The sequence below is a fragment of the Pogona vitticeps genome, chromosome 3 (genome assembly GCF_051106095.1).
Source record: "Pogona vitticeps strain Pit_001003342236 chromosome 3, PviZW2.1, whole genome shotgun sequence".
Lineage (NCBI taxonomy): Eukaryota > Metazoa > Chordata > Lepidosauria > Squamata > Agamidae > Pogona > Pogona vitticeps.
Window position 1 is genome coordinate 124,440,586 of NC_135785.1, and position 26,496 is coordinate 124,467,081.

The window sequence follows — 26,496 nt, forward strand, 5'->3', positions numbered from 1 at the left end:
AATAGTTTTCCCTGAAGGTAAAACCTCTATAAGTTTTCCATTAAGTTAAAACTTCTATCAGCCACTCTTAAAACATTCCATCTTTCTCAGTCAAGGTAGATACAAGCACACAAGCACATTTATGATTATACAGTCTCCGAGCTAAACATAAAACCATAAGTTGAGTATCCAGTGGGCTCCCCCTCCCATTTCCATTCGAAAGAAGAAACTAACATTTGATACTCCCTTTTTATCAAGCCTTGAAAGCACATTATTGGACATTAGTAAAAGCTAAAACATTACTAAAGCTTGTAGATTCTTCCAAGAAGTCTTAGTTACCTATGGTAAAGGAAGAACATATGGGTGTCTCAGTACCTTTAGATTACATTTTCCTGTGCAGAGGCTTATTTTGAGCTTCAAGTAGGAGCAATCCTATTCATGGCAACACAGGAATCAAAACTGTCATATCTAAATGTGTTGTTCTAAGTTGCAGTGGCATTTATATTTTGACAGTTTCTAGGACTCAATAAACTTTTTTGCATGGGTTAAAATATACTTTTAAAAGATGCATTAATCACAGGTTGTCAGATGGTTGTACCATGCTATGGATGAATCTCACTTAAAATATGTATTATAAGGCTGCAATCACAGCACTAAAGGTGAGACAGTTGAATCGTGATCTGCAAGAAAAGTGTTTTCATAGAATCAGAATAATAAATTTGGAAGGGGGCCTATAAGGCTGTTGTGTCCAACCCTCTGCTCAATGCAGGAATACAAATTAAAGGATGTCTGCCAGGTGGTTGTCTAAATTTCTCTTGAATGCATCCATTGTAGGAGCACTCAACGTAATTGGTTCCACTGTCTTACTGTTCTAACAGGATGTTTTTCCTGAGATTCAACCGAAATCTGGCTTCCTATCACTTTGTTGCATGTCCAGCACTCTGGCATGATAGAGAAGACATCCTGCCCCTCCTCTGAATGACAGCCTTTCAAGTATCTGAAAACTGCTTTAAGTATTGTAACATATTGAAAACATATGAAACTTGGCCAGGTAGGAGAAAGTAATGCTGAAGATAGTCCATGTCAATTTTGGAAATGTTTAATCTCAAAACCTAGTCTAGTGACTGATTTAGAGAGAAATTGTGCTTTGTACCTGTTAACAGGCAAATTGTTCATGGTTTGCATATTATGGAGCAGAAAATGATAGTCAAAATGGTTCTCCAAATTTAGAATGTATATACACACTGTATGTGTGGTGTATGTGCACCAGCACAATGGTAATCTCTATCGCACCTGTTCATTCTCATGATTGGCTGAAAAGAAAAATGCTTCACAATATTTTACTAGTGGCAAAGCATTGGACTGCATGACTGCTTCTCCCCATAGCTGCCTTATCGGGTACAGAGCTGTTTACTGATTGTAGACTCTCAGATTTTTAGACTGCTTACAATCTAATATGAATACACACATATTTGAAAAAAATGGTAGGTGTACAAGTTCTAGCCATTTCTACAATTGTATAATGTATCTAAAGGTTGTAAACTATGATGTTAGTACTCATTTTCCACTATAGAGTCTTAAAAACCAAACAGTTGCTACTAACAAGGTACTAGTGACAGGAGTAACTTGGGAGCCTTTCAGATGTTGGTCTCCTGAAGAGATCTGATTGCCTTTGTGGGGCCTGCTCCATGCCGCAGTCCCAATATTTGGATTCTGTTAGTGCTTCTGTTCTTTAGCCCAGCACTTCCCTTCCTGCAGCAGCTCAGTAGGAAAAATGTGCCGTAATTGGTTTCTAACAGCTCTGTAATGATCTACTAGTTCTTTATAAATAACAACAGAGAGCAGCTCCACTTATGATTTATTTGTCAAGCTCTGCGTGATTGAAAGGTACTCCCAAAAGCAAGTTCTGGCTAATAATCTAATTGGACAAATTTTCACATCTGTTTCACAACACAAAGAGAGGCTGAATTCCAGTTTCTGAGGGAGCTTTTATTCATAAGCAAAAGATTTAAACTGTCTCTAGACAATTTTTTTTAAAAAATCCACTTTCAGCAGGCATTGGAGGGTATGGTTTTACAAAAGACTGCCAGATTCCAACTCTGCATTTGTGGAACTAGTGAAATTTTAATTTGAGATTTTCAACGTATTTACATTTAGCATACATAGAATTTAAAGGTACATAGCAATTTCCGTTTCATAGTCCTGGGCCTCTTCATGCAAGACTCGTCTTTATACAATGCCCAAGATGCGGGCAACCCACCAGCTGCAAGGCATGATAAGTCGGCAAGCAGAACGGCATCCTTGGTAGTTATAGGGCCATGGATAGTAGCCCAGGAGAGGCTCACAGATTCGTTGGCAATGTGTGTAGCTCCGTCTACACTCGATACAGCAGACACCTTCATGATCTAGCCGTGAATCAAAAGACATTCCTTCACCTCCTTCTAGTTGCTGAAATGTAAAAATCCAAGAAGCACTTGAATATAATATTTTAAAACAATAAAAACTGGCTAAGATCAAGCCCAAAATTAATATGCTTTTAAATTGGATTCATTTATGTGGGTGTAATGGTGTCCCAGATTGTGACCTATGATTTCAATCTTCAGAAGCTCCCTGGTACAGTTGATACAGGATTCACTTGCTCTTAAGCATACAATGTTGTCCATTTTGTAATCTTCAATAGCAGATGGCAATAATTGACCAAATAATTCAGGAGATGGGAAAGAAGTGCACCAGTAGCTGGGGAAGGTGGATAACTTTTCCCTATGACACTAGAATCTACTGATAAGAGTCATAAACAATCTGAATGTCATAAATCATTCCATATATTGATATTCAGTTAAAATTACATGTTTTCTTCTCAACATTTTCATTGATAAAATTACAAATTTGATCAATGATTGATTGTAATACAGATTGCAACTCTAAAATTTCCCAATCATCCTGGCCAGTTGTTCTATTCCCAACTATCTGGGAATAGTTTTCTACAAATAACTTTTTCAAGCTCCGTGCAGTATTGCAAGTTAATTATTAGCTTTGTTACTCTTGAGTATCTGAACAAGAGGATGGATAGGACTGAAAAGGCCATTTTGCTTCGCCTTTCTGCAGAATGTGTTACTCCTATTTTCTAAGCAATGTACAAACTATCTTAATATTCTGCTTTAAAAGGAACACTCTTAAAAGGACTATGGAGAAAATAAAAAGCAGGAGTCATATATTACCACAAGTGGGCCTGCTTTTCACTTTCTGACTTCGTATATTTTCATCAACCCAGTGTCTTTATCTGACAAATTGCATTTGGCATCCTTAAATTGCTTTATATTGCTCTAATTGTTATCTTTGATCTTCTGTTAAATTGAAATCAGAGTAATTTTAAAGAACTGTACAAGACCATTTCAAAAACTGCCACAATTCGCTTTTGGCCAGCTACTTACTGTGGAACTTTCCTAACATTACTGTATATGTCTGAGTTCATCTGTCACTTGTGAGTAGAAGAGTCATCTCGCAGTTGAGCACTGGATCCTTTAAATATATTTTGACTTTACTCAGTTTAGTTGCCCAGCGCTGCTGCACAGTTTGAATTGAAGAGTCCTATGCTGCCTGTTGCTGTCGGCCTTTATAATAACTGGCCATTAAAACCAATACTCCATCTTTGAATCTGCTGATCAATTCCTGTCTTCTCTGATCAAAACTCCAGCCTGTTGAAATTGCTGTGCTTTGCTATTCTTTCACTTTTGTGGCAGCAAAGCAAATACTTTTTTATTACATTGAATTCATTTATTTCATTATTTGAAATACTGGGAATTTGGGGTGGGATTTCTTTAGCTGTGGGTACATTTCAGTTAGAGACTAGTTATTTTTTGAGGTTAGGGTTAGGGTAGTGTGGGTGATCTCTGGGGGTGATTTTGTGTGTGTGTGTATATTGCCCTCTCCCCACAATTTGTTCCTGAGCGCTTGTGTATCTGTGGGTGGCTGGTTGCTTGCCTGCTGGTGCCTCTGTGTGTTCCAGCTTCCAGCCACTACTGTGTGCTGAAAAAATACATACTCAATTTTAAAAAAAACTTTTTTTCTTTATTGTTCATTTTCATTAGTGGGACACTGGGGAGGACTTTTGTTAGGTCACATTTTACTTCAGCATTTACTCTTTTTTTTAGGCAGGTGTTCACACAGGGCTTTTTAGGGGTATACTATTTAGTTTTTCTGCTCCTTATCCCACTAATTACTCCCTTTTTAAAATATCTCTCTCATTTATTACCCCACTTATTTTTTTTTCTTCCCCTCCCATTTAAAGTGTGGTTAGGCAGGTAGGTGACTCAAGCCTTAAAATTCTATTTCCATCTGAAATATATTGGACCTTTTGATCAGATAGGTCTGTTTCAAATAATTGTGATTGAATCTTTGTTATCTGTGCTTATTCTGGGAGTTTTCCCTATTGCTAGACCTTTAAAGAGCAATACATCTTATCAGAGAGAAAATCTACAAGTGGAAGTAAATTTTGAGCAATTTCTAGACTTATTGTTTTTGTGTGCTCATTTTTCATGGTGTAATTTGTGGATGCAGTTAAGCAGTATTTTTATGTTTCTGCCAAGTTGCAGTCAGTGGCAACCCTAAAAGGGCTTTCAAGGTACGTGAGATATTCAAGGAGTAGTTTTACCAGTTCCACCCTGCCAGTGAGTTTCCATTGCCGAGAGAGAATTTGAATCCAGGCTTCCTGAGTTGTAGTGCATCACTCTATCCAGTACAGGACACTAGCAGCCATCCTTAATAAAAGAGTACACTTTTGTCTGCCTGCTCTAAGCACTTGCTGGCCCCAATTATGTCCCATATGAAGAAGGCACACAACGATTTTAATCTATCCTGACCTGTCACATAGCAAAGAGTGGAAATACCAAGTGAACATATTTTTTCATGGTTAATGAATTTCCCCTGGTTCCTGTTCACAAAAGGATAGCCAATCCAGTCCAGTGAATGGCTGTTTGCTCCCTCTCAGCTCAGCTATTTTTGCCAGCATCAGGAGGTGAGCAGCAAGGCAGAGTCAGCCACTGAGACATTTTTTTAAAAGCCACCTATGGAGACTAAGAGGCAAGGCGTGTGTAGATGGATGACCAATGCTGCAGAAGTCTCCCACTGCTAACCAGTACTCACATGGTAAGGATTATCTGGATTAAAAGCTGGTCTGACATCTCTTTCAGAAGGCTGGGTAGTGTTAGATGGACGTTCACGCCGCTGAGTCTGCGGGCTGGTACGTGGTCTAGTGTTTACTTCTTCAGCAGCAGCTTCAAATTGGTCCATATCCAAGTTGGTCTGCCGTGCTTTCCTAGTAGCCCCTCTCTTTCTTCTTTGCCCAACTATAGATATTAGGTATAAAGCTTGCTTTAGAATATGCTAAGCACTAAGAAATTCAGCCTGCATCTTAAAAGCCCCCCCAAGCTAAAATGGATTTGAGTATATTTCAGTGATTTGCAGAAGAGTGTACTGCACAAGGCAGCCATATTCCAACACTGTGAAATATTGTAATCTATACATGCTTAGATCAACAATAAATCTATAGATGCTGACAGTGCTACACGGCTCTTAGACATGAGAGAGAGCCTTCTCTGTTGCTGCTCCCAGACTCTGGAACTCCCTAGCACAGGAGGCCATCTTTGCTATCCTTTTGTTTCCGGCAAGCTTTTCCTGAGTGAATGGCTAACTGAGTGGGTTTTTTAAAAAGGGATGATTGTGCCTAACTGCTTTGAATGTGTTTGCTTATGGTTTTTTTTGTATTGTATTCATACTATTAGTATTGTAAACTCACTGTTATCAGCTTAAATACTGTCTTTCAATTGTAAGCCACCTTGGGTCCTTTTAAAGGAGAAAAGCAGGTTCAAAATATTTCGAATACATTAGCAAGAAAGTAGTGAGGCTAAATGGTTCAGGTATGCTGCTTTTACACAGATTGTATCCATTGGCTGCTAAGTTTAAAAAAACACACAACTCCCTCGTATATCAAAAGCCAACAGTAGTGGTTGCAACTGAGTAGTAGACACATTTCACACAATAGTTCCAACTTGGCTGGAATACCCAGTTGAAGAACTGCCACCAGTCAAATGAGAAAATAACTGGGTTAAGTGAACAAGCTGGATGGTTTGGTATATAATAGCGTAAGCTTCCTTAGCTGCAGCTTCTTCTCTTTGGATGCTGACCTTACATGGAAGGTCTTGAATAGGCACAGTGAGAGGTTTAAATTTTAAACCTAAAATATAATAGAAGTGAAGGCTTTACGTGAATGAAAAATTACCTTTTGGGTAGGATGGCTGAAGCCAGAAAATCTGCAGATCTCCACAAAGCTCTAAAATTTTGGGACTCAGGAAATTGTTATTCTTTATTGGCTGGTCTGCAGCAACCCAAACAAGGGAGTTTTCATCGAATTTAGCTGGCATTATTTCATCTTCCTGTTTGTGGAAAGAAAAAAAAAACAAAAAACAAAACAAAACACGTTAGTAGTTAGCATAACTGAAAGAAGTTGTAGAGTGTGCATCTGTGTGTTGCCTATCAAATCAAAAGCTCACAATAGTCAAAGGTTCGCCAAAGTAAGTGTCCCCTTGTTCTTCAGGCATATAAAACTAGTATTTGCAGGCATCAGAAAGGAATTTATCTCTAGTTCAAAGTGGTGGTAGTAGTTTAAAACTACTCACCTATTTTTATTTCTGAAAAGCTCTCAAAAATTTTCCCTCAAAAAATGGCCAAAAGAAAGAGTGAAAAACAAAGTTGAATCTGGCCTTCAGAGCACAGGAACCAGTTGCAGAATTAATAATGAAGCTGTGCAAACAACTTGGCTAAATAGTGATCTAGTGAGGTATCAACAGAAATTGCAAAGACTTCACTACAGAGGCCATTCAGAATTTTGCCCTCTGGAATCATGTGCCATTTTAGTGATTTTTTTCCCCTTTGGTGCTGAGGAATAGCAGTTCTCTCTTGTGTAAAAATAATACTTAGATTCCTTAAAGTTTCTAGTTCAATCACTTACATTTTCCTACATTGCTTTGAAGATGAGAATGAAAAACCTTTAGGGTACACTTCAAAACGAAGGCTCTTTTCAACTTGCACTTCAAGCTTTTGGTCAACATAATTGCTTTTACTGAACAAGACTTCTAATCAGAGCCATCATATTAATTTAACAGTGGAACTGGAAACCATGCCTAGTACGAACCAAATCTTTCACAGCATCATGAAATGGATAATAAAATCTAATCTCATATTCTGGGGAAGGGTTCTCCAAAATTTAAACCATCCCTAATGGATGTTGATCCAGTGTAGTATAAAGAAATCTCTAACAAAGACACAACTCGTTTCTCTTGCTGGCAGTAAACAACTGCTTTTCCATTGTCTGCAGGGCAGCCTTTTAATATTTCAAGACAATTATTCTCTCCCCCACTTTTTCTCTCAGGCAAACCCGCTCCATTACATTTTTCCTACTTGCTGTACAGGTCAAAACTGCTCTTGTTCTCTTGCGTCTCCTCCCACCCACCCACTCCCTGATAGCTTTCTTTAAAAGCATTACCCCCAAACTGGACAAAATACCCCAGTGGCCTGATCAGCTCAGAGATGTTGTTAGTTTGCAATCCACAATGCCAATCTACTTTCATGGAATAGTTTCCAGAATATTTTCTCATCCAGGACAAGAACATTGGTGCTGGATAAGTTAGTATTACTTTTTCACCCAAAGCACAAACAATTGGCAAGAGAGGTTCATTAATGATGTCTTTTGCATTTAATAACTAAGTTCATTTCAGTTTCTATTACAATATACAGTTTTGATATTTCTAAGTCAGACAGCATTTTAAGAAAAAGACCAAAAGACCTCAAGGAAAAAAAACTTGGCAAACAGCAACCAAGCAACAGAAACCATGTGCTCTGAACTAAGGGATGCCCTGCCTGTGTACTTACTAATGTGTTTGGTTGGTGGCAGTGCTGACCATGAGCACTTTGGATGAAACTCACTACCTTGAAAACTGTAAATGTTTTCCACACCTTTTTTGATAGTCTGACAACAGTTAATTTGCCATGAAGGTTCAATCTGATAGCTCATTTATTCTGTGAAACAGAAATCCATCTTTATTTTAGACTCTGAGACCAAAGAAGTGGAAAGTTTCCCCCCCCCAAAAGTCCCCTCCCCTTAAAATCCACATCCTCTTAGACAAAATAAGAAATAACATCTCCAAATGCTAGGTTTGCCTGCCCCTTTGCTTTCGTTACTGGGAAAGATGAGGCTTTCAAAGCATGCTCAATCAAGTTGTCATTTCCTTCGGAGACAACATGGGACGAACAAAGATGTCTTTGTGACCTGTTCTTCTATCCTCTCTTCATTCTCTAGGTTCTGGGACCCTTGTCACAGGCTAGTTTCCACCCTTTTCTAGAGCCTCCCTCTTATCAAGTACACTGTTTTAAGATAAGCAGAAGGCCTTAGGACAGTTTAACCAATACAGTGGTGCCTCGACGTATGAACTTAATTGGTTCTGGAACTCCGGTTGTAACTCGAAATTGTCGTAAGTCGAAGGAACAAATTGAAATGCAAGCAATCCGTTCCAGCTGAAGAAAAAAGTCACCAACCCACTCCCTAAACACTGCAAGACCCATCGGAAATGCGATTAATCCATTCCGGCCAAAGTGGGAGGGGAAGAAAAGCAAACAAACCGTGCAAGACCCTTCAGAAATGCAAAAAAAGAAAAACAAGCAAAGCAAAAAGCCATGCAAGACCCATCGGAAATGCAAAAAAAAGCAAAGCAAAAAGCAAACTCCACAAGACCCATTGGAAATGGGGAAAAAAACAAACAACAAACAAACCCAGCAAGATCCATCACAGGACAGAAACATAATCCCACCATCCAGCCCAAAACCATGCTGCAACCCCCCCTCCCCAGAACAGTTTAGAAAAAGTAGAAAGCAGCACCTTACCTTACCAGGCAGTCTGAAGCTGCCTCCGATCTCACACTCTCTACCTGCTGGGGCAAAAGAGCTACAAAGAAGCAGCCTCTTCGCCACAAACGGTTAGCAATTTGAATTCCCTGCCTTTTCCCCCTGCCTTTTTCTGGTTGTAACTCAAAGCTCCGGCCACAAGTCGAAGCAAAATTTTGCAGCCAGAGCTGGTTGTAACTCGAAATGGTTGTATGTCAGGACGTTTGTAAGTTGAGGCACCACTGTATTATTTACCCAACATTATCTATCCTTCTCTTGGCAATGTTCTTCAAGGGTCTGTAGCAATTAGCTGTATAGCTCTTGTAGTGTGAGGTAGGGAAAGGGGCACAGAAAAGGTCAAGGCTTACAAACTAGCAAGGAACAACAAATTAAGACCTTGAATGTAAATGAGGTGTGACCTGCCAATAAGATGCTGTGGCGGTGGCTGCTGCAAAGGAGCTTCTCTTCCAATGCTAGACATACTGCTGAAACAAAACAATACTGAGCATGGAGCTCAATGTGCTTCACCCTTTAGCTGTTGGTTTGAAGAGGAACGAGGTTTATTGCCTAATTCTACTAACTGCCAGCCGCTGAGAGAACAGGTTGAACTCCACTCTTACAGTCACAGATGGGTGGGGGCTACTGGTGAGTGCCAGTCCTAAGGAACAATTGGTGGTGGCCGTTGCCTTTCATTGCTCTTTTAGGCTTGAAGCAACATCTTAGGCCTAAAGCTTAGCTCAGCTTGGGAATGAACAGCATTGCAGAGTTCAGCTGGCAAGGGAAGAGGAGGAGCTGGCAAAGTCTGAATTTTCCTCTGGGAGCATCTGTTTAAAATACCCATAGCCGCTTTCAAAGGCTTCTCTGTACTGATTGCTCGGGGCCAATTCAAGGCTCTGGTGGGCCCTGGGCAAAAAATATAACAGTGTGTGTGGGGGGGTCTTCCTCCTTCCCCCCTCCCCCTTACCTCCCACCTAAATAGATCACACAACATAAACAATGTCATATAACGTAAATAAGACTGCTTTACCAAGGTAATCTTGGTAGCAGTAAAGAAGTGGACAATGCTTAGATTAAAAAAAACAGTAACAATGAAAATAATGTCTAGCTTATGAGGGAAGAATGATGCAAGGGAAGCCTCAAGCTGAGCTTCGAGGCACTCTGCACATGGCCAGAGAAGAGGAAACATTGTGCACATTGTGGGCAGAGCATGCTGAGGCTGCAATCCAGAGCAGGCCCCCTATGAGAGGGAGGCTGCCTGTGGCGTGGGGTCTCAGGACTCTGAGCTCAGGTGCAGGAGGAGGTGGAGGGCTGCCGCTGTCTTGAAGGAACAGCTGCTGCCACCCAACTGAGGGCAGTGATGGGAGGAGTGCCTTTGAGCCTAAGCAGAGTGCCCTGCAGGTCTCAGTCAGCCTTTCTTCCTCCCTTCCTCACCTGAACTTCTGTTGGGAGAAGCAGGTCTTGTGGGGGTGTTTGAGCTCAAGAACTCTTGTGAGAATAGCCAAGGGTGAAGATGGCCGTGTGCACCTCCAGTGGCTTGGCACCCTTGGGGCCACAGAAAAAGTCCTCGAGGTGCAAGAGCGCACCCTTTTCCTCATTGGGCAGCAGTGGCCAGCAGCACTTCCTGCTTGCGCAGCGATGTCACCCAGTCAGCGATGCCACCCGGATCAGCCACCCTGGAGGCACCCACGGCAGCCGCAGCCATTCTCCAGGGAAGTAGCAGCAGAGGAGGTGAAAGAGGGCAGTGCGCCTGCCGGAGGGCTCCACAGCTCTTTCCCCGGGGGCAGCAGCGAGACCGTGGTGGACTGTTGGGGGCAGGACGTTGTGAGTGAAGGAACTGAGCACCATCTGCCCACCATCCACCCCCCATGGCTCACCGGGCAAGAGCACCACCTTGCATGCACCGCACTGCTAACCCGGGCCAGCCTTGAGCTCACAGCCTCGATGGCTCCTGGCCGGTGGCAGCTGCTGCTGCTCTGGCTGCTCCATTAACCCTCTTCATGTAGGCCCCTACAGACTGTGGGTCCTGGGCAAATGCGCACTTTGCCCTCTGAATAAAACGAACCTGTTGCTGCTAGTTCAAGCAAGCTCTGTTACGAAGAGAACACAGTCCCCACATGTTGTGTCAAGACTCCTCGTACCCTGTCATACTTGACAGTCCTTTGAAAATAGCTGTATTTTTTAAGTTTAAGCATATTTCAGCAACCACTTACCAGATCAAACGAGAGGCTCTCTTTTGTCATTGCATTGACTTCAGGGATGTGAGTTTTAGCTTGAGTTTTTATGTAGCATTTCTCTCCTCCAGCAAAACGGATTCCAGTTATGCCCTAGAACACAAGGCCTTGGTTATTATAAGTTTTGGGGCTGCTAAATCCCAAACAATGTATAAACAGAAGCATTGTTCAACAGAGATGATGAGAGTTTGATTGGTTTGTGATCTCACAGAAGTACACCCCAAAGTACACATACGGATGATTGTGTCTTTAAAGCAATGACTTGACGAAACACTGTACAATTTGTGCATCATTCAGGACAGATCACAGCACAGTGGGCACCCCCCGTTTAATTTTGCTTTGCTCCACAGAAACAGAGACAAGACCTCTTTTCACTAACAAAATGGAATGCTAATCAAGCAATGGAGCAAAGGTGACTTCCAGCTTGACGCTGCAATGGGACAGCAGCAGGAGAACAGAGCTCCATTCCCTGGGCTGAATTCTGACCTGTTTGGAACCCCCCAGGGGGTTAAAACCACACTGAAGAGGTGGTGAATTGGAGGAGAAGCCTCTTGATCACGGGGGGGGGGGGGAGGGAAGGCAGTTACTCCTGTTTTGATCCAGAAAAATCCCCAATCAACCAGCTGGTGGAAACAAGCTAGCTGAATACATTTGGAAGTCATTGGCAGCCGGCAAATAGAAAAGCAATAAATCAGCTAATTAACATCATCGTTACCACTGGGTGAGATATATTTTACAACAATTGGACACTAATTAAACATTTAGCTATATTTCAGTGAGAAATTTTGGTATTACTTTGGCATTGGAAGGTTAAACTTAAGGAAACTTAAGAAATCTTTCTCTTAAAATCATTATTAGCTAAGCAACTCTAGTAGTTAAGCTTGTTATGTTATGGCTATCTACAGTGTTGATGGAAAGCCCAGAACAATGACCTTGAGCACTCTGTGGCGATTCTAAACTTGGAATTAGTTTTGATTTCCTTTTTTTTTTTTTTTTTTTTTTTTGAGGACTGACTGAAGCATAGACATATTAACCCTGGAAAGTCTAATCCTGCCAAAGTGGAAAATTTAAACTGTACTTTGGGATGTAGACTCACAACTGAGCTCTGATCAAAGACAATTCATCTTGGAATATACATCTGACTAATGGACATATGTGGGCCAATAAAAACATTTGGATGTATCCTGGGTTCTGAACCTGACAGGAGCACAGGCCAGAATAGAACTAATACTGGAATGGACTGCTTCTGGGGCTGGATTACAAAAGACTTCAGGTGAATACAAACATCGAGTGAACTGGACTGTGATATTTGGTGAGCAAATGTCCTTGAACTCAAATTTAACACTAAAGATGATAAAGTTATTAAAGTGGATTTATTGAAGCAATTATTGATGGAATTGAACTGATTAGTTTAAGCAATTGGACAACTTTTACTTGGAATACAATCATCTCGGGACATAATGTTACAAGGAAAATTTTAGGATGAAACAAAATCTGCTCTTCAAGCAATTTTAGAAATAGTGAGATCCCATAACGAAGAGACGAAATTATTCAATGAGCAGCTAAGGAAGGACGACATCCAACAGGAAACAGGGAATAATGAACAAGAAAATGTCATGGTGGTGGATGATGTATGCCAACCAAAGGAGGGGCTGGAGGAAAGCAGAGGAGAAAATGTTGGAGATCTGACTCTAACCCTGGAGTTGAAGGAGTCTTAGGTGTGCTAAGGGGAGAGAACCAGCAGATTTAATTGAAAACAGTCTGAAAGATCTATTGGAAGTGCACAGAATGATTTCAGACGGTACAATAATTTTTAGAAAGATAGGAATAAGAATTGGGAAAAGACTAACTGGAGGAGGAGTTACTTAGGAAGATGTAAAGGAAAAAATATTAAGGGGCCCTCAAGGTTGAAAGCATGTATACATCTAACTTCTGGAATTGTAAGGGGACATATATATTAGAAAAGGGAGTCAATCTGAAATAAGGGATCACTAATCAGGGTATAGGCATAACAAGGTGACTCTTAAGGTAAATTGAAGCTAGATATAAGAAAGGGGTAAAACAAATAGTAATTAATATATACTTGATATGATATTGATATAGACATGACAGAAACTGTGGTGATTGAAATAGCTAAACAATTATAAAAAGAAAATGTATATAAAATGCTTTAAACAACATTTATTATGTGTTAGAAACCTATCTAGTTATTATTGGTAAAAAATACAAATTTGGCTGGTTAAATTACCTCAAATTATATAGATTTGAAACCAGAATTGCTATTACTAGGTACAGTGGACCCTCGACTTACAGATAGCTCGACTTACAGACTTTTCGAATTACAGACTTCTCTGGCTGCAAAATTTAGATTCGACTTGCAGCCAGAGAATCAACTTACAGACCAGAAAAAAACCAAAATGGAATAAAAATAGAATAAAAACCACTGGTTATGGGATTAATCGGTTTTCAGTGCATTGTAGGTCAATGGAGATTCGCCTTACAGACTTTTCGACTTGCAGCCACCATTCCAATATGGATTAATTCCTTAAGTAGAGGGTCCACTGTATTTAATTAGAGGATTTTGAGAATATTGTCTATTATGAGAGCAATATTATGATAGTAGTCAACATTATACATTAAAATATACACACAATTGGTTCAAATGTTTAAAAAAGTATAGATTCTGAAGAAACAACTAAGACACCAAGATGCAAAAATAATTATTATGAGCAACCCATGTAACATGATGTTTAAGAAGCACGAACTGAATATTGATATAGTGAAAACTAATAAAATGTTAATAAGCCAAGCAATGGAACAAAGGGAAATGTAACATCTAAGTAATAATCCGGAAATTTGGAAGAAGCAGTAACTACTGAGAAATAATATCGTGAAGGCTATTTCTATGATCAAATGATTATTTATTTACACATCTCTACCAATATTCATGGTCCTTTACAATGAATGGAAGGACAGATCTCTCACCCAATCAGCATGTTATTCCTGCCCTGCCTTGATGTTGTTACTACAGTACTCATCACCCTGCCTAAAGACTGTGTTAGCTGTGGCTGATTAGAGCTGCAGCTTATTGGATCTGGAGGAGACCTGTTAACAGACATCCCCCTTAGCTCTGTGTTCGAGCTCGGACACAATGTGGTCTACATTTAGAAAGCACTCTTAATTCTGCAGAGATTTGTTCCGTTGATACACATGCCTTCTATTCCACAAGGGACTGGTTTATTTATTACTACAATAAAAAGTGTGCAAAATGGTCATTCTGGGAATTGGCCTCTGAGCAGTAAGGACCCAGTTTCAGATATTACTGTATGAATTCTAATAGAGAATTAATTCATAAGTAACTGACAATTCTAGCCATATGAAATAGGGAAGGCAAAAGAACAAACAAATGCCATACAATTCATGCACAAGAATGGAGAAGTAAACTTCTGAATTGTACTAAGTGTTCAGATTCCAACTGCAATTTTATACTAGCATAAAGTAAAATGGTGTAAGTCATGGTGGTAAATTGCCATTAGTTAACAATGAGCTGGTTGCAATTATGGGGTAATTCTGGCCAATGTCTTTTACTTATAAAGTTAAGCTCAACTATGTGTGGTTGGTGCCAACTTGGATGGGCTAGATTACGGCTTCTGGGTCACCCACATAAATCTTCAGAGTATCCTGAAAATACAGTATGTGGATCTCTGGAAGCTTATCTTCTCAGTGGAAAAAAACCAACAACAACACAGATGAAAACTCCCTGGAAGGACAGTTCGCCTACCATGTCCCCATTTCTTGTGCTATGAAGAGCAGCAAGAGGCCACAGGATATGCCCAAGGATGTATTCTCTGAAAAGTATCCTGTATGATTCATATGTATCCCAGCTAGAACATGTCCCAGAAGCTGCAAAGAAGGGTTCCCAGCCATACACATGGAGCTTCCTAGGTGATCATGTAGATAGTGTAGGACAAATATTATCATACATTTATATCTACTTAGTTTACACTGGATACTAAACCGGGGAGAGCAGAGGGTTAATGAGGCTGGAGTCTCTGACTTCAAAGGGGGGAGGATTTAGTTTAGCAGAGGGTTTAGTCTAGTTGTTGTTGTTGTTGTTGTTGTTGTTGTTGTTGTTGTTGTTATTATTATTATTATTATTATTATCTTTTTGCTTTTTCTATTTTTGTTTTTTGTATGTTGAATTTAAATTTAAAAAAGGAAGATATTTCTTAGGCCACAGTTCTGACAAAGAGCTTTTTCAGAGACACATGCGTATCAGTCTGCAATATCAAAGGAAGATTCATAGAAAAAGCTCCCTAATTTTATTCCTTTTCAGAAGATATTTTGTTATCAAAATAGCTATGGTATGTTTTAGAAGTCCTTTTAATACTTCAAATTTATGTATATGGCGCCTGAAGAAAGCCTTTGTTGAAACATAACGAGTCTACTCAGTCATTTTCTTGTGCCACTGAGAACTCCTCTCCCTTTTTACTCCTGGACTGGTGCATTCTCTCTCTTTTTCTTCCTCAAATGAAGAAATAATTAAGGTGCCATACTTACAATCTGAAAATCATGAACTTCAACAGCCTCTTCTCCTCCTCTTCCAGTTTTAAAGGTCTCCAAGTTGTTCCCTGCATCAATTTCCATTGATCCCTCTTGTACTTTTCCATTTATGCTCATTGTGTAGTGGACATTATAGACCTGGAATCAAAATAAGACCTTTTAACATATGGCAGTAAACAAAACCAGTATTGTTTGGGATACAGTTTTGGTACAGTACAGTTCAATGGAACAAACTAATAGCCTTTCTGCACGGTGCCTGAACTGACAAGATGATCTCAAATCAGCTGCTGAGGACCAAAGACTACTTTCATCTATACTGAAACTCTCTTTTCTTAAGGGCAGCTTCTAACCTGTCATTGCCCAACACATGTGGCCGATCCACTCTTGACTTGGTTTTCTTTCTGGACTGGGCTGAAAGAGGGTGATCATCAGTGTTTTTTTCAGGCAAATTACAGTTAGTCTTAATTAAATGGTGGTTTCTGTAGCCACAACACCATAAACCTTAGTTAAAATTAACCACAGCTTAGGGTTCAGATATTACACAAAAGTGTGGTTTAGTAAAAATTGATGCCCAAGCCCCTGATCTCTTTCCCAGCACACCTGAGGAGAAGGACAGATGAGACAGAATGCATGCAAGGCCCATAATGCTAAATCATGGTTAAAGTGATACAGGTGGGCATAGCAATATGGCACTTGCTCATAAGAATTCACACATTGTATTGATTATTATAATAAGAACTTCACAGTTCAAAACATGAGCTCAAGTGAAGTTTCTCTGGAAATAAATTATTGTTCTTTCTACTGTGAACATAATGTGAAAATATTATACATCTTGCAATAACAATAGATTTTTCATGAACATGATGTGTAACTCAGCCCAATTCATTTGTCCAATGTTTGCTTTCCCTTTCTCCACAAAACTCAGATGTACATGGAGCCATCCCTTTCTATATTCACAAGACATCTGCAAGGTAGGGTTAGTCTAAGAGGTTTTGACATTCAGTGATTTTTATGGGTTTGACCTCTTGCCTCCCTTGTCCCCATTTTGACATGCCATTCATGCTGTGCAACATGGCAACAGGCCTGGCAATAGTGAACAGAACCTCTTGCAGCCCTAAAGAAGGTAAAATGACACTATTCTGAGGGAAATTTTCACATAAATGCTCATCCCCTGGGGATCCATGTTAGTTTCAGTTCTTTCAGAACATTTATTGACTGATTGCTTGAGTGACTGGTCATTTAAAGCAGAACATATAAGATGGGGGTTCTTAGGGTGACTTTTTGCTTTTGTATAATTTTTATTTCAATTTTGCCTGTATATTTATGTTACTGCCTTGGAAGTCACCCAGAGTAGTGGCTTGTCCACTAGATGGGTGGGGTATCAGACAGACAGACAGACAGACAGACAGACAGACAGACAGACAGACAGACAGACAGACAGACAAATAGATGACAAATTTAAGTCCCACTGATTTCAGTATGGCTAAAATATAAATAATTGGCTGAAATGCAATAGTAAGTTGCAACTAGAGTAGAGCCATTGAATTAGCAGGGATTTGGTGGGCCAACTTCTCCATAAATTCCACCAGTTCAATTGACATACTCTAGTTGATTTGCTGCTGGATTTCACTAGTCTGGATTTCATCCTATAAATTCTGTGCTTCTTCCACCATTTGATCATGTTTTTCACAAATTTCTGCATATCTCACATGGTGAGGGGGGATAATGATGGCGAATTGGAATGCTTAGGTAGATTTTTGTATTTATGGAAGTCTGACATGTGATGCATTTTGATTTAATGACTGGTAACACCTTCAGTCATACTCTGGCCATAAACCAGCAGGAGCCAACAATTTCCAAGCTGGAATGAGAGCAAAATAACATGCCTGAAGAACTTGGCAAATTGCCAGGAATAAATCTTTGGTTGGCTTGTATTTCTTGTTCAAACTTTTCTGGCTGAATTATAAATGAAACCTTACAGAATAAGGGAAGGCTTATTCTATGTGCAAAATAGAAACATGGGCTTTTGAAAGTGGGACTTAGTTTTCAATGTGTTCTTTCACTGAATTAAATATGATACAAAATCCATCTGATAAATTAAAGAAATTCTTGGTTATATTCTAGATTGTGTTACTTTCAGGGATCCATGGGGAAGACAGTAACCAAAGTGTTGCCTGGAAAAAAAAAGCATACAATGCAATGGCTGTGCTGAACCTATGCAGATGTCGGTGTGGTCAGTGAGAGTGGAAGAAACACTGGAAAGCCACGGTATAGAGTTTTGATCAGGCAGGCTAGTCGGCTGGCCTGATCACAATTCTTTCTGCATCTCTAGTACAGTAAAATGAGCAGCAAGATCACAGAGTACTATAATGACCCAATTCTTCCTGCCCAGACTACTCTCTTATTTTCAAGTAGGAGTCTGAATTACCACAGGGTCTTTCAAGGGTATTTCACTACCCTTCTTTGTTTATTTTCAAGAACTGAAGGAAGTGTGTTTTTCTCCAAGTGGTCTGAATACAGAGAGTTACATTATTGACTTTGAAAAGAGGACACTACTGCTTCTAAATAAATTGTTCTGATGTAAGACAGCATATGAATTTGCTGGTCAGACTGCTGTCAATCAGATTTCTGCCGATGCAATGCAGCGTTAAGGCCATATACCTATAATGCAGAACAAGGGAACGGATGGCCCCTCCAGATGCTGCTGAACCAGAGCTCTCACTCATTATTGGTATCATCATCATCATCATCTTAAAACTACAAAGCTGGAAGAGACTCTACAGATCATTGAATACAGCTCCTGTCAAAGAGGCATACTGGGGAATCAAATGCATGCCTCTGCAGCCCAATCATTAAACCCCTGAGTTATCCAGTAGATATGACTGAAGGAGAATCCAATCCAGCAATCATCTGCTGGGTGTGTGTGAGTGTGTGTGTGTGTGTGTGAGAGAGTACATTCCTGATATATATAAAAAACTATTTTTGATACAGGGTAAATTCTGTTACCATTGCCTGTCTCGTTACATTACAAGAAAAGAAAAGTACATGAAATCCCATCCTGTCGCTCCACTTTGTGGATCCTGGAGCCAAACCAGATACAGAGAAGCAAATGCCAGGGAAGTAGAAAAGCTATGCTTGGGGAAAAAAAAAAGAAAAGGAAAAGAAAAGAAAAGGAAAAGTAAGCCCAGCAAGTGATAAGAAAACTGTTTAGGGCTCTATAGGGGTCTTTAGAGACTGCTGTCAGTAGGAAATGATGAGGAGAGAAAACGGGGGCGGGGGCTGAGAAATAACATTTTGCCAGCTAAAGGGAACGTGCAGATCCTTTCCCTGGCCATGTTATTGAGAGGCAGCCTGATTATTTTGGGAAGTGACACAGAACCTCCCCCACCCAAAAAACAACAACATTGACGGTTCATAATGGTAAAAGAAAATAGGAATTAATGAAACGTTTCAATGATTTCCCACCTGCTTTTGTGACCTGTATAATCAACAATCTGAAACGGCTGCCTCAGTCAGCCCAGGAGCTGGCCCTGCACAGGGGACAGCACCGGGAACAAGGAACAAGATCCAAAGGAGAGGCAGAAATCCCAGAGCGCCTTACCTCTTTGTCGTTCACCTTCCAGTAATAAAAGGCGCCAATGGCTCCAAAGAGGAGGAGGAGGGCTCCTCCAATGAGGGCAATGGCCCCAATTCTTAGAAATCTCCTTGTGCTAGATGGCTTCGCCACCACAGCTGAATAGGCCTGCAGAAAAGAGAAGCACAAAGTTGTGTCGGGGGACGTGGTCAAGGTGCGGGACCGGGAAACAAGCAGCCTATCCGATTCTGGGACACCCACTTCGTCTTCTCCCTCTCCACTGGGTGGCTCCTGCTCACAATGCCTTCCCACCAGCTTCTTTCTCTAGCAGCTCCGCTGACTATGTGGATTGTGTGGTTGCACCAGAATCCCCCGTTATGAGAAAGGCAAGCAAAAAGAACAACCTAAAAAGTGCCCTGCCCCACAAGCCCCCATGGCCCATATCTGTCTTCCAGTCTCTTCCTTTCCACGGGTAACTTCCCCTCTGTCTGAGCAGGAACCTCGGCTCCGGCGACCAGCTGAAGTCCCATCCCCTACAAGGACCAGGGAGCGGGAGCTCTGGTTTGCAAAGTGGCCCCAAAGAAGGAATGCTAGCAATGCCACCCTAACATTTCAGAGGGGGCAACGCGGAGCTTGGAGCCAAAATGGAACCACCAGGTGCCCCTCCTGCCTCTGGAGCCTTAAGGCTCTGATAGCAAGCTGATTGATGACCTAGGGCTCAGAGAAGTATGCTAAGGTCCCCAAACTGTGAAGAGTTGGGGGGGGGGAGCAGGCCAGCTAAGGGTCGGTGTCCAAGGCTTGCCCTCATCCTGACCAGCCGCCATCAACGTTTGAAATTTTGCTAAGTAAAAACGCAGAAAAGTTTAAAATGACAACCGAGGGGTGGCAGGCGAGGAAGCACCGCAGTTTTGGGCCACCTGCCGCCTCTTTTGTTTTTTTAACTTGTCTGCTTTTGAAACCAGTTTTCTGCACCCATGCCGGGCGGTGCGCCCTATCCTAGACGCTCCAGGGTGCCGCCTGCTGGTCCGGGCGCCCGCCTAAGAGCCAGAAGGGTCGGTCGGACGGTCCGGCCGCGGGGAGCGGGAACGGCGCTCGCCGGAAAGTTTCCGCGCCAGCACCGGGCGAGCAAATGCGCCGCCGGCGGCCGTCGTGGCTGGCGGGGAGGGGGAAAGCGGGGGGGGGGCGGCGGCGGCGGCGGCGGCGAAGGTGGCGCTACTCACCGGGGGCCCCGGGGGCTGCTCGAGGTCCTCCGGCCCCGCCGAGGCGATGGGCACCTTCTCCAGCCGGGCGGCCATCCTTGCTGCCGAGCTAGGATCTCCGAGTGCGCCGCCGGCCCCGCGTCTCCTGGGGCTCCTGCAGCCCCGACGGCCCCCGCGGGAGAGGGCGAGCGAGGCGGGTGTTTACGGAGCCTCCTGCGGGGAGGGAGGCCTTCGCCCGCCGCAGACCCTCCCCGGGACTCTTGCCAGGCGGGCTGGGCGGAGGACAACAAGGAGCCCTTTCAGCCCCTCCGACCAGCAGAGAGAGACGCGCAGCTACTACTGGTCGGCAGGCTGGCGGGACAAACAGCAGGACGCGAGAAAGCGGCCCGGGGGCTCCTGCTGTCGGACGGCGCGGCTACGAGCGGCCCAGGAACAGCCCGGCCCGAAAGAATGTGTCCACCCCCACCCCCACCCCCACCCCCAGCGGAGGCAATGGCCCCGGCGGGCTGCCCTTTTCTCCACAGCTGAGCCTTTCGTGGGATTCACTCCGGCCAGATGCTCTGTGCGAGATGCGGTGGGTCCCCTTGTGGTGTGCCCTCGAGGCCCCCCACCCCCGCCAGCGACCCTCTGAATCGGCGACCTCCACGGTGTCCTGTTATCAATCGTCATCTTCAGCTCTTGCAAAGTCAGAACTATGGCTTCCTTTGTGGAGTCAACCTGTTGCATATTTGGGCGGCTGCTTGTTGCCTCCGTTGGTCCTATGCCAAAAAAAGTAAGGGATTCTCTGTAGGCTTAGAAATACAGAGTCTGGATAAGTTAGGTTTCTGGACTAGCTCTCCACCGATCCTCCAGCCAACCTGAGCAGTTGTAGTCCAGGATGTAATTTTCCCAAGCTCTGCTTTTTTTTCTGAATTATTTCATGGCTGATTGTTAAAATAAGAAAGGGGGTGGAATGAGGAGCTGATTTTTTTAGAGGAATGGAGGCAGTGATACGGAGAAAAGATGAGACTACATTTTAGAACTGACAATACATTGAGAGAAAGACCAGGCCACAGAAAGACCTAACCCTGAAACATGCACACCTAGCATGAAGTATTTATGGCTGACAATGTAACTCTTCCTCTCTGCCTGTCCACCTATTTGAGATAACAGATCGCCCATCACTGGAATGCTTGTAGGAGGAAACCAACAAGTAACATTCACAAGTGATTCACATTACTGAAGGCCATATATCAGGGCCCAGGAAGAAAGCACATAAACATACCAATAGATAAGAGAAAGAAGACTTTCAGGCGCATCCAGGGCCGCGGTCAAGGAGAGATGGGGGCACAATATGCATATCTACATGAAACCACTTAATTAGCGTAGTTGGCATCAGTTATCCAGTGAGGGATTGGATCCAAAGTTGGGGTACAATTGACCAATAGAATCATAGCATTTTATGGCTCTTTGTCTATCATTATAAAATGCATGTACACTATATGTTGTTGGGGTGTGTGTGTTCTTTGCTTTTAAGGGAAGTCCCAGCTGACCTTTCTTGCTCTTTGCCCTTTAAAATAAAATTGGGCCTTTGGTTCAGCTGTTGCATCTGTACCTGAGTCCTTGCCGGAAACCTGGAAACCCAAATCTGGCCGGTAACAGTAGGACCTGTAAGTTTGCAATCAGAGCTAGTGTACCTTGATGGAGCCTGAGCACCACCCTCAGAGAAGTCATGCTGACTCAGGGCCAAACTTTGTGTCAGTAACATGGGAACAAAGGAATTCATCTGCCTTTCAGGATTATTGCTCCCAAGTTACAAAGGAGTTACAGCAGGGTAATGGAGGAAAAAGTAACTTGAACATTTCGAAGCACTCTGTATGTATTTTTATGACTTACAAGAAATGTTTTCCATCGTACATTGTTGCATTCTACAGTATCTACCCTAACTGCAGAGTTCATCCAAACAGGGCATTTGTTATCTAGTGAGTGTACGAATGGTACCAGTACTTTCCCCACTGTCCACATAAAACAAGGTTATATCATGATGACAACCATGGCAAAATGAGACAACCCTCCCTTTGTGTTTTTGACCAGCACTAAATATCAATGGTTTAATCCCCCCCCCCCCGCATTATTCAGCTTTGTATTGGTATCCTTTCTGCCATCACATCACATTGATCCATGCTGTTCTATGGTGTTTCTGGATGTCTCCTAGATTCCCATTTCCTGGGAGTGAATTTCATCTCAGCATGTCTCTGCCTCTTTGTGGCTCAGCCCCCCTCCATCCAGAAGCCCATTTCCCATTCCCTTCATGTGTGTGTTCTGTGCCATCAAGTCGGAACTGATTTATAGCAACCCTAATTGAGCTTTCAAGATAAGTGAGATGTTTAAGGAGGGATTTTACCAGCTTCACTCCCCCCCATCAATTTCCATGACCGAGCAGGGATTCAAACCCTGTTCTTCAGAGTCCTAGTCCATCACTCAATATACTACACCACACTAGGAATCCCTCTTCTGCCCCATTCTTGATGACATATGATGGGAAACTGGAATCGGCAACAGTACCACTTCCTTACCTTTTCTGGTCACCCCCTCCCCGTTCATCACTCCACACAGCGGGATGGCTGTCCTTGGCTGTCTCTAGCCTTTTCTGCATTCCCCCCCCCCCCCGGTTTTTGTTAAGGGGCTAAACAGGTACTAGCTGCAGTGCTTTTGGTCACAACCCAAACTCCCTGATCAGTCACTATGGCTCAGAAATGAACTCCTTCTGAAAAAGAGGATCGTGGTGTTGTGAAATAGTGACCCTGGGTGTGTATGGATGGGTCAACAAGGGTAAACAGAAAAGAATTAAGATGAGAATGTGGGGGAAAAACAAAGGCACTAAAGGCCAGGAACAAGATATTGGGGAACAAGTGGAACATATCTGGGTACATCAAGAAAGAGTTGGCAGCAGTGATCCTCCAGGGCTTTAGTGGAAATACCAAAAATACTGTGTTTGTAAAAGTGAGATTTGAGTAGCAACAAAAAACCAACACAACACAACAACAACAACCCTGGCACAGCAACACCATGTGGATGAGCATTTAGAACTCCCAACAGCCTACTCCATTCCACGTCTTTCACTAACGTCTGAGCAAAATATACGCTCTTCCCCTGCTCTCTTCAACACCAGCAACTTTGCCCTCACAATATGCTGTGAGATAAATTAGGCTGGAAAATAAGGTCACTTAAAAGTTGTGAGGGTGAATAAAGATTTTACCTGGATTTCTCTAGTCCTGCTTGTTTGGCAGTCTAGCCAGGAAGCCATTGCTAGATCAGGATTAGAGATGGGGGTATTCATATTCTGAGGCTAGTGACTCGGCAGCCATGCAGGGAGACACTTCCTCCCTCCCACTGCCTGGAGTGGCTAGTCGAGCGGGAAGAGAGCGGGGCCTTGGGAGTGATTGGAAGGATGAGCGAGGCTGCCGCTGCCAGCGGACACATGAGTGGACGGTCCAACTCAAGGGCCGGCCCTCGTTAAGTCCAGCTGCACGGGGATATTCATATTCATATATGAATACGAATACCCTCATCTCTAATCAGGATGTTAAGTGTTACATTTTTTCACACAGTTCAACTTGGTCTATTGTAGTACTATTTATTTATTTGATTTGTGTACTATTCATCAAGTCTAAGGGCACTCTAGGCAGTTCGCAGCAAAAACAGACAGTAACTACACTACAAATATAAAATAAAATTGACATATAGACATCATAAACTAAAACAGTAATTAAACAATTACATAATTAACAATTACACATTGAATATTTCCAAGGTGGTAGGATTGATTTAGTGGCTGAAATTTTCCATGGGTTTCCATTGATGGAAATGCCTATCCAAACAACAAAGCTTTAAAAGATTTTTTTGAAAGTTATCAGTGAGGGAGGGCAGTGGGATGTCCGGGGGGGGGGTAGTTGGTTCCAGAGTTTAGGTGCGACTGCCGAGAAGACCTGATTCCTTGGCCTCGGGGGGGGGGGGCTGCTCCCTCAGACATCCTGCCTGGGATGAATGAGTAGGATGGACAGCTCTTGCCAGATGAAGGCATTCTGCCAGGTCCTGAAGTCCCAGAGCATTTTAGGGCTTTATATGTTAGAACCATCACTTTGGACTCAGTACGGAAGCAGAGCCAATATAATGTGGCCAGGATTGGGGAGATACTGACTCTACCCACTAGCTGGGTTGCCATATTCTGGACCTGCTGGATCTTCTGTGTGAGCCTCAATGGAAGCCTCACATAAAGAGCATTACAGTAGTCTATTATTGAGACTTATTATTGAGACTACTAGTGCATGGACCAGTGTGGTGAGCAACTGGATGTCCAGGTAAGGACGCAATTGCACAATTAGTCTAAGTAGGTGGATTAGACCACAGATGCTATCTGGTTCTCCACTGATAATGCTGGGTGCAGAAGAATGTCCAGGCAGAGAGAGTAGTCTTTCCAAAAGAGAGGAAACCACCCATACCACAGATACCAGGGGCACCCACCTGGAGGACCTCCATCTTGCCTGGATTCGGCCTCAGTCTAATACCCCTCATCTACTCCAGCACAGCATCCAGGCAGCGCTCAGGGGATGGGACGGCATCCACTGCAGAAGGGTGGAAGGAGAGACAGAGTTGTGTGTCATCTGCATAATGATGACACATCACTCCCGAATCTCCAGATGACCTCTCCCAGCAGTCTCATACAGATGTTAAAAAGCAATGGGGAGATGATTGACACCCCTGGGGCTCTCCACGATTAAGAACCAAAAGGGTGGAAACCACCACCTCCCCTTATTGCACTATCTGGAGGCGGCTCTAGGGCTTATTTTCAAGGAAGCATCGGGAGCCAAGACAGAGCCAGATCACCGATCCCTAACCCAAAGAGCTTCCTCAGGAGGATCCTGTGTCTGACAGTATCAAAGGCCACTGAGAGACTGAGGACTGGCAAGGGCACCTTGCTCTTGTCAGCCTCCCTCAAAAGGTCATCATGTAGGGCAACCAATGCTGTCTCGAGGCCATGATGCAGCCTAAAGCCAGACTGGAATGGGTTGAGGACATTGGTTCCTTCCAGGAGTGCTTGCAGCCGGTGGCATACTGTGTGGGGTGGTGGGAGCTATGGGGCAGTTGCCTTGGGTGCAAAATTCTTAGGGATGTGTGGGCCGCCTTGGCTGGTGCGCTCCCACATCTGCTCCTTGCCCTCCTCTTCCCCCTCTTCACATCAGGACTTGGGCAACTAAACTAAGTGTAAATTATGTTCATGTACTAGTTGCTAAAGATTATTAATAATAAAAGTATCTCTGAGTACAGGCAGAACATTTTCCTGTCATAATGGACTTATAATTCATAGCTTTTCACACATAAGTCTATCTACAGTCACCGTCTTTCAGAACAGAGGGCATCCAAGCATCATTTTAGTCCATTCTTTTTAGAAAAGAGACAAACCTTTCAGTTAATGTGACCCCTGTATTCACAAAAATCATTCAGGAGTCATTATTCTGCAGAGAACTTGGAAAGCTCATGATGTGGAAAGTGCATGTCAAGTACCAACTACTGCATGACCAGTTAAAATTACTAACAGGACAATCCAGTGCATGTTTACTTGAAAGCCAGTCCTACTAAAGTCAATGGGATTTACTCTCTTGTAAGTCAATTTAGAATTTTAAACACTCTAAACACTCACCAAGTTTTTATTTGTATTTCACCTACCAATTACTAATAAGTTACTACAGGTTCTTCAGTGCCCATTGTGCACCTAGGTGTTTCACTTATTTCTTCTGGTCTTATTTTTCAAGAAACTGCATTTCTGGGGAAGTACATGAGACGTGGCCAGCTGCTAGTGCCCTGTTTCCAAAATAATGGCATTTTAGCATTTTCCTTCTGTTTCTTGCCTATAGAGATTGCGTTGATGAGAAATCCAGCCAGAAATACTTCAACCTCTTCATCCTGTGAACCTCGCTCATCAGAAAATAATCAGAGAGCATTTTAGGATTGTCACAAGAAAAGAGAATTTAGGATG

At 42.7% G+C, this 26,496-nt stretch overlaps 1 protein-coding gene across 1 annotated transcript; it reads right to left on the reverse strand.

Moving 5' to 3' along the window:
* Positions 1-1,947: 1,947 nt before the first annotated feature.
* On the reverse strand, positions 1,948-20,719 carry CNMD (chondromodulin). Its single transcript, XM_020804242.3, has 7 exons — positions 20,502-20,719; positions 19,309-19,449; positions 15,705-15,845; positions 11,124-11,237; positions 6,257-6,410; positions 5,122-5,324; positions 1,948-2,427 (listed from the first exon to the last, which is right to left on the reverse strand). Exons 1-7 carry the CDS (start codon positions 20,574-20,576, stop codon positions 2,209-2,211), a joined length of 1,047 nt encoding a protein of 348 aa, XP_020659901.3. The 5' UTR covers positions 20,577-20,719; the 3' UTR covers positions 1,948-2,208.
* Positions 20,720-26,496: the final 5,777 nt, after the last annotated feature.